The sequence below is a fragment of the Pleurodeles waltl genome, chromosome 6 (assembly GCF_031143425.1).
Source record: "Pleurodeles waltl isolate 20211129_DDA chromosome 6, aPleWal1.hap1.20221129, whole genome shotgun sequence".
In the NCBI taxonomy this organism is placed as follows: Eukaryota; Metazoa; Chordata; class Amphibia; order Caudata; family Salamandridae; genus Pleurodeles; species Pleurodeles waltl.
In genome coordinates, this window is record NC_090445.1 from 818463681 (window position 1) to 818477845 (window position 14165).

Genomic DNA, 14165 nt, shown 5'->3' on the forward strand with positions numbered 1-14165 from the left:
GCTGATCACGGACGGCATCTCCATCCAGACCTGGTCCTTCACATCTTCCGGATGTGGGGTTTTCCACAGATAGACCTGTTTTCCACTTGGGAGAAGGCGCACTGCCCGTCGTTCTGCAGCCTCCAGTATCTGGTGCAAGGAGCAGTGGGGGGTGCGTTTCAAATGTATTGGTGCGACCAGTTACTTTGCACGTTTTCCCCCATACCCTTGATTCCTCAGTTCTGAGGAAGATTCGCCAAGATCGGGCTCAAGTTATTTTAATAGCTCCGGATTGGCCAGTAAGGGTGTGGTACTCAGACCTTCTCCAACTCTCGCTGTGCCCTCTGCTCCGTCTCCCTCACAGGGCAGACCTCCTCTCGCAGTGCCTGGAGATTGAACGGGGCAATCTGAGTTATTTTTCTCTCCCTACAGAAGTGGTGGATGTTATTTTATCGGCCAGGCGACACTCCACCAAAACTGTCTATGCCAGCAGATGGGTAAAATTTGTTGCTTGGTGTGGAGAGAGGCAAAATTATCCCTTAAAGGCCCATTTATCTGATGTTCTGATGATTGCTCTTACTTTAGCACAGAAGGGTTGTGCAGTCCGACGGTCAATGGCTATTTATTGGGCTGTCATCCTTTCTATACCTTCCTGATCAACCTTCCTTGTTTAAATCACGTGTAGTTGTTAGGTTCCTGAGAGGTCGGACTAATAACTTTCCTCCCACTCCGTTTCTCATGCCTCAGTGGGATTTGAATTTGGTTTTAACTTTTACAATGGGTTCACCGTTTGAACCTATGCATTCTTGCTCATTGATACTGTTAGTATTAAAAACTGCTTTCCTTATAGATATCACGTCTGCTAGGCTTGTGAGTGAGCTCCAAGCTCTTAGTGTCAGACCTCCCTTTACATCATTTTATGCTGACAAGGTGTTGAGAACCAGGGCGACTTTCCTTCCTAAGGTTGTCACTCCCTTCCATCTTGGTCAGTCTATTACTCTTTCATCCTTCTACCCTCCTCCTCACCCCTCAAAGCAGGAAGAAAGACTTAATCACCTAGACCCAAGAAGAGCTTTGAGTTTTTATGTTGAAAGAAAAAAAGAATTTTGAGTAGATGACCAACTCTTCGTTGGATATGTGGGCAAGATGAAAGGCAAAGCAGTCCATAAGAGAACCATATCCAGTTGGGTCATTCTTTGCATAAAGATCTGTTATTCATTGGCAAAGAAGGTTCCTCCTGATGGTATTAGTGCTCATTCCACCAGGGCTAAGTCTGCCACTTCAGCCTTGGCTAGAGGTGTTCCAGTGGTGGATATTTGCAAGACAGCATCTTGGGCTTTCCTTCACACTTTCGCAAAGCATTATTGCTTGGATTCAGAAGTTAGGAGGGATGGCCATTTTGCACGTTCTGTGTTGCAGGATTTATTGGTGTGACCAGTCAGGCACCCACCTCCGAGTGCGGTACTGCTTTGGGACTCTATTCATAAGGTTTGGAATCCACAGGTAGTTGTATCCATCAGAAGAACAAGTTACTTACCTTCGGTAACGCTTTTTCTGGTGGATACAGTCGCTACCTGTGGATTCCTCACAGTCCCACCTGCCTCCCTGTTGCCTGTCTGGTCATACCAAGACTTCTTTTACTAGTTTTGTATATATGTTTTTAGGTATTTTTTGTATAAATAAATGTGCTTATATTGTATTTGGATTGCAATATATATATATGTTGTTTTCGTGAGGTCGGTTTTCACCTGTTCGCCTCAAAGGCACGTAAAAAAGGGTGAAACTGACGTCCACACGCCGACAAGGACCTCTTATTGCCACAATGACGTCAGATGGAGTCGCATGCGGAGACGTGCAATTGTGACATCCTCGTCGACGTGAAGAGCTGGAAAGAAAGTTTTCATCGAAGGATGGCACATTGGGAGAATTCATAAGGTGAGGAATCCACAGGTAGCTACTGTATCCACCAGAAAAAGTGTTACCAAAGGTAAGTAACTTGTTCTTTCTGTGATAAAATTGAGGCTCTCTGAAATAAAATATTTGCCTTGGATCACAAAATTTGGACCAGGTAAAGCCTGTATTGAAGGCGGGTTTTCTGATTTCACATTTTGAAATTCAGCCACCACCAGACTGGTATCACTGTCCCTCCTATTTACATCAAAGTAAGTGGTTTCTTTCATTCGTGGCTCAGGACGAGAAAAACTGACACAGACATAGCAGATCTGACTCCGGGCCACCAGACCCAATGACCAAGCCAATGATGCATTTATTTGGGGTGTGTCACACCCCAAAAGCCCCCAAAGCCATGCCCTGGCCATAAATGGAAGTCAGGTCTTAAATATGATTAATCGCATTGGTGATTCTCAGGAAGTACAAGTTTTCAAGCTTTTTCTTCATTTCACCTAGAGTTCAGGTTTCTCAAAAGGAGTGTTTAAGGCATGTTGAGTGTGAGAAAATTCTTGGTAGGAAAAACATCTCATATGTGTGGCGGTTACCTTATCTTAGTGAATGGACATGTTTTTACTTTTCATTAATATATTATTATATTTAATGAATAGGGCAAGTGGATTTGTGATTTTGTGACGGCAGCACATACCACATAATAATGGACTTAATTCCATTTGCCACAAATTGTGTAAATTAATTTGCTTAATTTTCAAATTTCCACAAAAATCTTATCCTATTTGAAATTAATCAAAATAACAGAGCCGAAGAATATTCTTCTTAATCTGACTTCCTTTTCTGCATAATGTATTCCTCCAATGCGGAATAATCCTGTTATCCCTGTGAAAGAAATTGGGTTTTTAGTTGTGCAAGATGTCTACTCAGGGGAGGTGGTGTGGGCTAATAATCACTGTTAACTGGCAGTGAATAATAACACTCAATAAACAGTTGTTCCATCAGTGCTTTTTCTTTTAAAAAGAAAAATACATTTATTACTCACACATTACTAACTCTAGCTACTACACATTGATTTACAAATTTAGACATAAGGCAGATTAAAAACACCTTGGATGACATTCTGTAATCATTTTGTATCCCTACTGGCTTACGACCCTCAAAATCACAATACATACCCCCCCCAACAATATAGATAAACATCACAATTGAGGTGGTGTCCCTCTAAACAAATCAGGCCTAGTAGCTTTATCAATGGTCATCACAAGCTATACAGCAACCATATTGGCTTTGTCAACGATTCACCATGTTAAAAGATAAATAATCCAAATGTTACAATTACCATCATTTCAGTGTAATCAATAGCAATGTGTAAACGCAATAATTATCAATAAAGCACTTCAACATTCACTTAGAATCTTTGTCATAGAAATTTTGAACGTGCACCACTTGAAGTAGAATAATTAAGTCCACTTAGTCCGTATCATCACAAGAATATCTTCTCTTTATTAGGTTTTCCTTGAATGTAAAAACAAAACAGCCAACGCGTTTCGTCCTTATCAAAGGACTTCTTCAGGGCTGATGCATAAATGGTACTTAATATCTCCTCACATTCTGGCAATTTTTTGGTCATAAATGTTGACAAGCAACCAATACCAAAAAGGTAAACCGAGATGTAATGCGATAATAAGATCAAAGTGTGGCCAGACGCGCTGCCGGTCCCGAATAGAATAACTTGATATTTGGTGTAATAGCAACTTGGGTATAAGCGTTTATATGCTTAATATTTCTGTCTTCCTCAGATGATTTCAAATATGGCTTCCTTTAACACCACATTTATTAATACATACAATTCGTTTCAGCTTTCTTATGAATTGTGTGAATTGCAGTGATGTATATATTGAAATGGCAAGTTTTAACCCTTTTGGTACATGACAGACTAGTACAGTTCTACTGGGATTGCAGAACTTACTTGACAGAAACAGGTGTGGTTATATACCCTGCAAACATATCCTAGAACGAAAGTATATTAACCCCGACAGCTTGAACATGTTACATCCACAGCATGTGAACATGATCAATTAATGATACTGCTATCGATACATTGTTTTCTTGGTTAAACAAACATTTCATCAGGTCAAATACTGAAATGTTAACATGAAAAGTTCTCCCCTTCACATAAAAGCATCTATACTAATTTTCCATGTTACATTTATTCATGTTTTGCTTTAGGAAATCCATGCTCAAGCACAGTGCCACTCGTACCAGAATGGAGGAGTCCGATCATTGAACTTTTCAATGACTGACCATAACATAGTCACCACAGGCATAAATGACGGTGCCCTGGTTTGTTTGAAATTGAAGTAAGTAATTGGAAGTCCTATCTTTGTAATCTTTTCTATTCCTAATACTGTCTTTTTATTGATTTTAACACAATTTAAATTGATCTAAGGTAAATTCTGTAACCAATACCAATAAAAATGGTGGTATTCAACTCTGATTAAAATAGCACTACCACAGAGATAATTGATCTTCTTAAGTTTAAGCTCTATCACTTTCTACAATATTTTTTAATATTATAAGAACCTAGCACTCCCAAAATTAACACAATCTGAGTCAATATATGTGAGTGAAATAAGGTTCAGGTTATCACTTAGCATAAATCTGAAATCTTCTGTTTATCAAAATGCTCCTTTCTGTTATTCAAAAGTGAGTTGGTTGATTGCTAATATTGGTGCATGATGCCACAAACAACATGAAGTAAGACTCTGCAGCATTAACATCGAAACACAAATGACTGAATGCACCAAGCAGGCAATCAAGCAGGAGTGGAAAGTAATCAAGGTCTATAGCAACCCTGTCCATCGACTCTGTTGTTTGTTGATAATTAGCCTGAATGGTATGCTTTTGTGTGGGACTGTAAAACTATTACTGCAAGGAGTTTGATGCAGAAGAATAGCTGCTCAGCATTAAGAAGTATTACCCAAGCCCTTCTGTTTAATACTAGGCCATAAAATCAGCTGTACTGTACTGCTTCATGATAGGTTGCATCTGATTTTCACATCATTAAGAGAGTAGCTTAAATTTTAGAAATGCATAATGATTATGGATGTACCATAAAGTCGGTGTACATATGCGTTGTGATGAGCATTATTTAGGAATGGGATTTGTCATCTGGACTGACAGTCTCATTGATGAAAGGCTGCTTAGCAGTGGGGGAGACAAAATGGCTACGCTGATTCGGTTATGCCCTTATGAGCTGTGAGATGCATTATGGGTGTGGCGATTTGGAGTGATTTGCATGAAATAATTTAAAAAGACTTGTATGTTCTTTTTCTACCGTTCAGAAAAATAATATTTTTGAAAGTACTACTGACATGTTTAAACAAATATATATGCCTTATTGTGTGTAAACAGTTTCAAAGGTCATAGGTTTGAATTTCTCCCACCTAAAATATGCTCAAAAGGATCAAACTTCGCATAGTTGGTAATGTAATAAGTGAGGAGTTGATTGAATGTAGAAGTAATATGGCCATTGATCTGTGGTACATGTGGTTAGACATTAATTCATCTGATTATGGTCAGGGGCTTTAAGAGAGGTTTTAAAATCTTACTCAAGAGTGCTTGAGGAGCAATTGGGAAATGAAACAAGTGAATAAGGAGTAATGTTTTAATTGAATTTGTGACATCAGGCGGAAAAGATGATCTTTGATGGAGGTGGAACCTGTTTCATTTGCTTTATGTATACCAATTAGAGCTTTGTTTTTTTATTCATAGCAAGGAATTCCTGATACTAATATCCATAATAATAATGTATCACTAGGTACAGATTTCAGTGCATTTCCAACCAATGAACACATATGCACTGACTTAGAAAAAGGCTCTCTGCCTCTGATTGTAGGAGGCTCTGCCACCACGATACAGCTTAAATGTTTGGATTGGATGCAATAACTACTACTCAAGAAATTGTGTACATCAATATAATGAGTCTGGGGATCTCGGCAAGTTTTTGAAAAACTCTCAGTGGGCCTCGTTATTTATTATGCCGCTACACAAGTAATGGGAAGCAAATTGATAAAAATCACAGTAGTTCTTTGCTCTCATGTCGTTGCTTCACTGGAAATCAGAAAAAATTGACTGCTTCTTGTGTAACTACGTAAATATCGACATCAAATTATAAATGTGTTAATACTATGTAAAAGTATGTAAATAAGCACAATGTCATGTAAACATTTTCTACTGTATAATGTTTCCCCAAACACACGTTTCCCTTCACCAATCCATCCAGGATTCTGTAATCTGATCTGAATTGGACACCACATACACAATTCTGATCAGTTACAGCACCAATGGTTTGAAATATTCTTACTACTGTAATATGTTCTATAAAGTTTTGCACTGCTCCTTGGAGGTAGCCCTCTGCTGTATATGAAATACCTTAAACAAAGTTTGTCCCGAATATTGGGGGTTTCTTCAAGGGACACATATTTCTCCTCATCACCATACTGCCCTGAACATGCCCCACTTCTCTGGATGGAAGCTCGTGTCTTCATGCTTTGAGGTGTGCAAGAATTGATGGAAAATCCGGAACAGGGAGGGACTTCACCTTGAAACCTCCGAGCTAGCATCTTCCAGATCGTCAACATCCCCACATAGTGCTTAGGCTCATCACCTCGTCCATCTACTGCTATTGGTTTGCCCATGTCTTATGATAACATGAAGCATCTCCTACTAAGAAAGAAATGTGCTAAAGACATACAGGGTCTCCGGTGGTGACCTGTTTCTGTATAGTTGTTCTCTGATTTCTTGAAAAATAATGTGGCAACTGATTCTGGCATCTTGTTTGGATCATATTTTTTTTCTTTTTAATTGCTTTAGTTTCAATCACATTTTTAGATCAATATAGTCCTTTTGATTCGAGTTCATTTATTTGTATAATAACAACTGAACCCATGGTGCAATACTATTTCTTGATAGTCCTCACTTAACACAAATACATTAATAATTGAATGAAAATCTGGTAATTGCTAAAACGCCTCTTTAAAGAAATAGTAGAGTGTTAAAGGAAAAGGTATGGGGTTGTGAAATTGTTAGGAGTGAGAAATATTGCATAATGTTTCATTAACTGTAATATGCATTTTTTAATTCAAATTACACATAATACGCAAATTACACCTGGTAGCCATTTGGGTGATAATTGCACGCAAAGTATGCCCTAGCGTACAAATGTCACAGAAAGAGATCTGCTCAGTGTATTCTCTTGACATTTTTTAAGTCATGCCGGGCACATTGTTACTGCAGTTCATACCACTGTGGCACACATCCAGTTTCATAGAACATTGCTAATCATTTTATGCTCAAACAATTTTACCGTAATCCAAAATTACTCATAAAACATTCGTAGGAGTAAAACAAAAATTATGTGAAATATGCATGACCTATTGTGCAAAGTTATATTAATGTTATTTTGTATCTGGTTTTTATCTGGAGTTAGGTTTTTTTTGTTTGTTTTTTTAACTTTTTTTAATAGCGAAGGCAGTACAACAATCAAAGAAGAGGTAAAGTCACAAGTCATACAACATTAAAACAAAGACATGTGAGATCTTAAATCGAATTATAGACCGTTGTTATTGTAAGTAGACTTTGGGGGTGATTATGAGTTTGGTGGATGGAAAACTCTGTCCGCTAAACTCCTGGCACGGTGGCTGCCGGTTACGTGGAGACCTCCCAGCAGGAGTTATTAGGAGTTTCCCGCTAGGTCGGCAGTAAGAAACCTCAGTTTCTGCCAAGTGGGAAACAGGATTGTCACTGGCTTGTAATCGAGCTGGTAGCAATGCTATAGTGAACAGGGTGCAGCTTTGCAGACAGTGAACATTGCAAGGGTGCTGGGCAGGAGGCTCCTGCACTGCCCATGCCAAGTTCATGGGCAGTGCAGGGCCCCCCCTGTGGCTCTGTGCACCTGTTCTCTGCTAGCCTTTTCATGGTGGTGTTACCGCCATGAAAAGGCTGGCAAAGAACGAGGTCGTAATCCCCAGGGCACTGCTTGCAGTGCTGCCCTGGCAGATTAGCATCTCCGCCACCATCAGACCTCCAGGATCCTGGCAGAGCTGGCAGTTCCCTGGCAGTCTGACCCCTTTATATACAATCCACACATTGCATCACTGGGTCCGAGATTCTGACAAGCCTTAATAATTCATTAAACAATTCCTCCAAATTGTGAAATTGTAGGGATTCCACTTTTAACCTATGTTTAGCAATGCATAATCTAGCTACTCTTATTGCAGGGAAGATAATCTCTTCCTTTTCCATTGTAACATCGGTTGATATCCCAATTTGATTATTTTGGTGGACACAATCAGTCTAATCTTTACTAAGGTATTAATTGTAATTAATATACTTTCCCAATACTCTTGTAGTTTGCTTCACTGAGCAAAATGGTGGAATATATTTTCATCTTTCCCTCAAATTTAAAAGCAACTTGAATCTGAGTGCCAGAGTGTGTGTATCTAAGAATCTTGGGCATTTGAAAATATTTATTCTTGTTTGGTTTGTAGGCAAAGACTTAGGGAGTTTTAAATCCTAACATTCCCAAGGTACAATATTCTAAGAAACCAAGGAGCTTTTTGGAGAACACGGTCCAACTGATGGATCCTTCAAGAGACAAACCATCAGAGCCAGACCTATAACCACTGGAGTTCGGTAGCCTGAATTGTAAAAGCGATAATACTCAAGTCGATAAGAGCCCAGCTCTCACGATCCACAGAGTTTTAAAAAAATAAAAAAAATTAAAAAAGGAAAACATATTTTCACAACGTGTTTAGAATTTTGTATAAAGCTACACTTAGTGGCCTCAAAACACCGAAAAAAAAGCTGCTTGAACATGAAGAGCTATATCTATGAATACACAGAGAAATATTGCACTAACCCCATATTCTCAACCATAAGCGATCCAATTTCACATCAAGGCACCTAAATCCTGTAGTATTAATACATAACTTAGCAAATTCATCCATTTTACCTTATAGGTAATAGTAACTCCAAGGTAAACTGCAGTGTCCACACATCTATCATCGGAACTGGTGAGAAATAAATAAACTTATACGATCTAAATAGCCAAGCTTCTTCCTCTGTGGTCTAGCCTGCTAAGGCCAGGTTATATATACTGTATCTAAATTGCTATATTGTTTGTGTCAGATATGGGTTCCTCATTTGGTTCCCTTGAGTTTTTCACTGTTTAGGCTACCTGGTTTATGGACTTCTGCTGTGAATGAGTCTCACTTCCTCAGTCTATTTTACTCACTGAAAGCTTTGTTATAAAAGCGTGGGTGAGCTAGCCACAAGTGTCTGTGTCTTAAGATAAGGTATGCTGCTGCACAACTAGTGTAACAGACTCTTGGCTGCTTGCACATTGACATGTATGCACAGTTGTATCCACACATGAATGGGCAGAGTGTGTGAGATTACTGCCTAACTCAACCTTGTATCTGTGCATCGGTAGCTTGTTGCTGAAAGGACCATCGATGGGTTCTTGCTGAGCTGGGTAGGCCTTATAATATCTGTTGGTGTTGATAGTGTGAATGTTTAGTGCTTCACTGAAGTATGTAGAGTGGCTATTATACACCTTGGGTGCAATATACGGCAAACTACAGTTTGAGCATAGTTAGGCAAAGGGACTCATTTGACACACCAGTGTTATGGTAAAACAGGTTGTCAAATGCAGATCTTACATATAATTTGAACACATCTGCATGTCAAGATTGATCATTTAGCTCCTAATTAAATGAAGACCTTTAAATCACACTGCTGGGCCAAATTAATTACTATTCCAGCCATCGGAAGTATTCAAGGTCCCCCATGTAATAAGGCATTTCACTAGTAATTAAGTTCCTGAGAGAGGTAAGGGTGAGAACAGACCCTGCTTGGGCTAATTACAAAGAAAAGAACCCTCGTCCCCCTGGGGAACCAACCAGGACTGGGAGTATGTCATCCAGCTCCTGAAGTTCTCTAAACTTCCAGAGAAGACCAAGGCTCTGGTGAGGAAAATGGCCTGGGGGTACACATGGCATACTCCCTAGCTCTCTTCGAATTATCCCATGGGACCAAACTGTCCATGTAATTGGAAAAAGAGGACTAGTGCTCCTTGTGCTCGTATACAAACTGCCTCCGGGGACCCTTTCCCACTAGACTCTAAACCCAGAAGATGGAGCGCCACAGCCCTTAAGGACAAACTGCCCCTCGGGAGGCAAGAGACCAAGGGCATGATGCTCCCCACCTCTTGTTGCCATGTCTATGAGCAGAGAAGAGCGGTGGAGCTGAAACCCACATGCAGCCATGGGCCAGAGAGAAGGAAAGCTGCTCCTGTGGCAAGCAACTGGGATTTCTAATGCTTTGGGGCTCCCTTGCAGGCCGAGACAAAAACAAAGGATGTGGGTGGCTGATTGGAACTAGTTTACCTCTTTAAAACCAAACAAAAAGAAAAAGGACAGTTATGACACACTTTGGAAAAACAGGAAAATAGCCTCGGGCAGTTGATCGGCCCATAAGCATCCACAACAGTGGAGAAAGGAGCTCCCCTGGAGCACTCAAAAATGTGCTTGTTGGCTCTCATGGTGCGTAAGGAAGGGCACGAGTGCCACCAACATCAGGTAGTTTGTGAAGCTTCCAGGAGTAAGGCAGTCCTCCTAGAAACTCCCATAGATTTCCCCCAAAGGTTGCTCCAAGTCTCCCATGAGGTTACTTTGATGACCCTAGGGATAATGTATCATCCCTTTAAAGCATTCTTCAAGCTTTTGTCCGTGGGCTTCGGAGCACAGCGATTCCTCCTGGTGGGTCCTATGGACAAAATATCGAGGACAAGAATATTATGAAGGTCATTTTCTATGGTTAAGTAAAGCTTTACTATATAAACTCTACATATATGTACCTTAACGATACATGTATTTTCAAGTTAGGTAGATCTTGAGTCAAGAATAGTAAATTTATAGTTCCTATTTGCACTTAACTTCTCGATTCTGTCCACACGATATTTGTGTTTCTGATATTCTGTCACTGATCTAGGTCCTAAGGCTGTGCTTCAGGGTGGGTTCCAAGGCTACGCTGCAGCACGGTAAAGGTAGAAGAAAGACCACTGAATAAATTTTCTTGAAAATTACAATGCTTTATTGTTGCGCATGGGTTCCACCCATTCAGTAAGCCCACACTTTTTTTGTTTTTTGTTTTTGGATCATCCAGTTTTATACTTTTTACTGTGGGTGAGTCTCTTTCTTTACATGTGGCTCTCCTACTGTAATCATGTGTAAATGGATGCCACGTGTTTACTGCCAGTGTCCACCTTTTAAGGTAAGACCACTGCGACACAGTAAGGGGCACTTGGCTCGTTACACATGTGCACAAGTGTGTGGGCTGCACATGGAAAACCACTGTTGTGCGTAGTGCGGTGCACAGGTAGCCTGGTACAATGGGGACTCTGCAAGATTAGCTATTGACCTGGGGTAGGCCTTATAATGTTAGTGTACACTAGTAGCGGAAGTCAGTGTCACTTACTGCTTTGTCTGTAGTGACAATTTTTTTATACACATGGGTGAGAACTGCCTTAGGGTTAAGTTTTGCTTCCCTTTGGCCTTCAGAGACCATTGAGATATCGAATTGGGGTAGATACATTTTGTAATTTTTAAAATGGTATCTGTGCACTTTATGGTTCATCCAGAATTGTCATATTTCCGTTTTAGCTTAGGATCAGAGCGTAGGACTTTTGTCACCCTGCTGTGCCCACTTAATTACATTTCTCTCCAGCAACAGAAACAAAGGTCTCCCCACCCAAAGAAAGCAATTAACAGTACTTCACCCAGCTCCTGAGGAGGGAAGGGGTGTGGTGAAATGACCAAAGGAGCATATGTGTCCAGTGACTCCTGAATGACGCCATTTTGAACTGTCCCAGCATGCTGTGCAGGAGGGTTAGGACAGGAGCGGAGAGGTGACATTGTCACCCTAGGATTGGCCAGGGATGCATAGCTTCTGGAACCTTCCTCTCTCCTTTAAAAACTTGCACAAGGAGGGGACTCTTGCCTGGTGATTTATCTGTGCTTCACTGTTGGATCCTGGAACCACCATGGAGAAATGGAGGGAGGAACCCCTGATGCCTAGAAAGGGCTAAGGACTTTGCTGAGGTGACACCAGGATCAGTGGTTTTCCTCAAAGGCCAAGTTGACCCCACGATCAGTGGTTCTCCCCACTGGTCATCAGGGGGCATAAGGGGCATGCTCAAGGGCCAGTGAGCGTGTCCCTTATGCCCCCTGATGACCAGTGGTGGAAATCCCATGGTTGCTAGAGCCCACCACCAGAAGTACAATGAACCAGGATAGTCAAAATTGACCCAACGGGGCCCGAGTTATGGCATTTTAAAGTTTGGTAACCTTTGACCTTTTGTTAAGTGCCACAGCAAGTGAGGCAGTGCTGTCATTTCACTTCTTACCCTCTGGGGGGGCCAGGGTCCGTGAGTCAGTGCAGGATTCTAAATTAATCTTTGGGCTGGGAGGACTAATGCATACAGTCCCCTTTCCGGACTCTCTCCCGGCCCGAGGAACCCATCCCAAGCGCTTTTCTTATTTAAAAGGCCCCCAAAGCACCAGAGATCGGGGGAAAGTGGTGTTGCACCCCTCCAGCTGCAGTTTGCCTGCCCTGCTCCTCTGTGCTAATGTCTGGGGGAGCAGGTGGCTACCACACACAAGGAGATCCCTGGCCGCAGGGGAGAAGAGCTGCCCATGGATTCGGTCAGTGAAGGAGATGTGCCCATGCCGGGAGCGTGCAAGGGCAACCAGGGGTGGACTCCCTGGGCTGTCCCCATCCACAGAGGCCTGTCCCCTCAAAAAATAAAAAAAACAAAAGGAAAAGCTCTGTGGCTCTCCCCGCACAGCGGGAGAGGCACCACTCATATATTCACTGCTTTTGGAGGAGTGCCCCATAATTTCCTGCAGGGCTTTGTTGTTTATATGGTTTGCAGCATGTCGTGGCCCCCAAAACAGACAGGGGCACCACCAATGTTACCTAGGATGCCTGGGGGAGGGAGTGGCAGTAGCACTGCAGCTCCCCCCAAAGAATTTCTATCAGAGTACTGACCCTAAGCTTGCAGGGTCGGTGACTCCATGACCCCTCCAGGACTTATTTTTATTTTTTCAAGCACTCCCAGGTCTGGAGCTTTTGCTCTAGAGCAGGGAGTGCTGTGCCCTCTAAGGGTAGGGTTTATGGTTGCAGGTGTTGTGACCCGAAATGCCTAAAAGTAGTTAAAAGGGGAGGTACATGTCTTGAAGCACCCTCTACGGGGCAAGTCTGTGGTTTCAATTAAATGTAATTATAACGTGATGCTCTTTAGGAGATGCTTTTATAATAATCTATTCATGATTGGAAAATGTTTTAAAAATACACGTTTGCTTACTATAAATGCTTTATTGATATAATAATGTGGTCAATGATTAGTGACTAAAGGGAAAACACTTTCTTAATCTTAACCCCTTCGCTGCTAGGCCTTTTCCCCCTCAGGTGCCAGGCCTTTTTTTTTGGCTATTTGGTGCAGTTTGCGTATAGGCCTGCATGACTTTTTGTCCACATAAGCTACCCACGCCACATTTGCGGCCTTTTTTCCCCAACATCCTAGGGATTCTAGGACAACCCAGAGTTTGTGGGTTCCCCTGGAGGAGACCAAGAAATTAGTCAAAATACAGCTAAAACTTTGTTTTTAAAAACAAAATGGGAAAAAAGGGCTGCAGAAAAAAGCTTGTGTTTTTTTCACGAAAATGGCATCAACAAAGGGTTTGCGGTGCTAAAATCTTGTATGTTCATCAAGAACCCTAGGTACCCAGAGCCAGTAAAGGAGCTGCACCTTGCAATGGGTTTTCATTGTATACTGGTATACAGCAATTCATTTGGTGAAATATAAAGAGTGAAAAATAGGTATCAAGGAATCTTTTGTGTTTCTAAAAAGGGCACAAGATAAGATGTTTACAAGCAGTGGTAATTTGCACATCTCTGAATTCCGGGGTCCCAATACTAGCATATGAATTACAGGGCATTTCTCAAATAGTCATCTTTTTTACACACTGTCTTACATTTGGAAGGAACAAATGTAGATAAAAACAAGGGGCAGTAACACTTATTCTGCTATTCTGTGTTCCCACAAGTCTTCCAATAAAAATGGTACCTCACTTGTGTGGGTAGGCCTAATGCCTGTGACAGGAAATGCCCCAAAACACAATGTGGACACATCACATTTTCCCAAAGAAAACGGACCTGTT

The 14165-nt window shown here is 41.3% G+C and overlaps 1 protein-coding gene across 1 annotated transcript in view; it reads left to right on the top strand.

Annotated features, from left to right (window-relative positions):
• CFAP43 (cilia and flagella associated protein 43) overlaps window positions 1-14165 on the top strand; it is a 505375-nt gene that overhangs the window by 213113 nt on the left and 278097 nt on the right. Inside the window, exon 16 of the mRNA XM_069239443.1 lies at window positions 4111-4241. Within this exon, the coding sequence (XP_069095544.1) occupies window positions 4111-4241 (131 nt within the window). The remainder of the gene's footprint in view (window positions 1-4110; window positions 4242-14165) is intronic.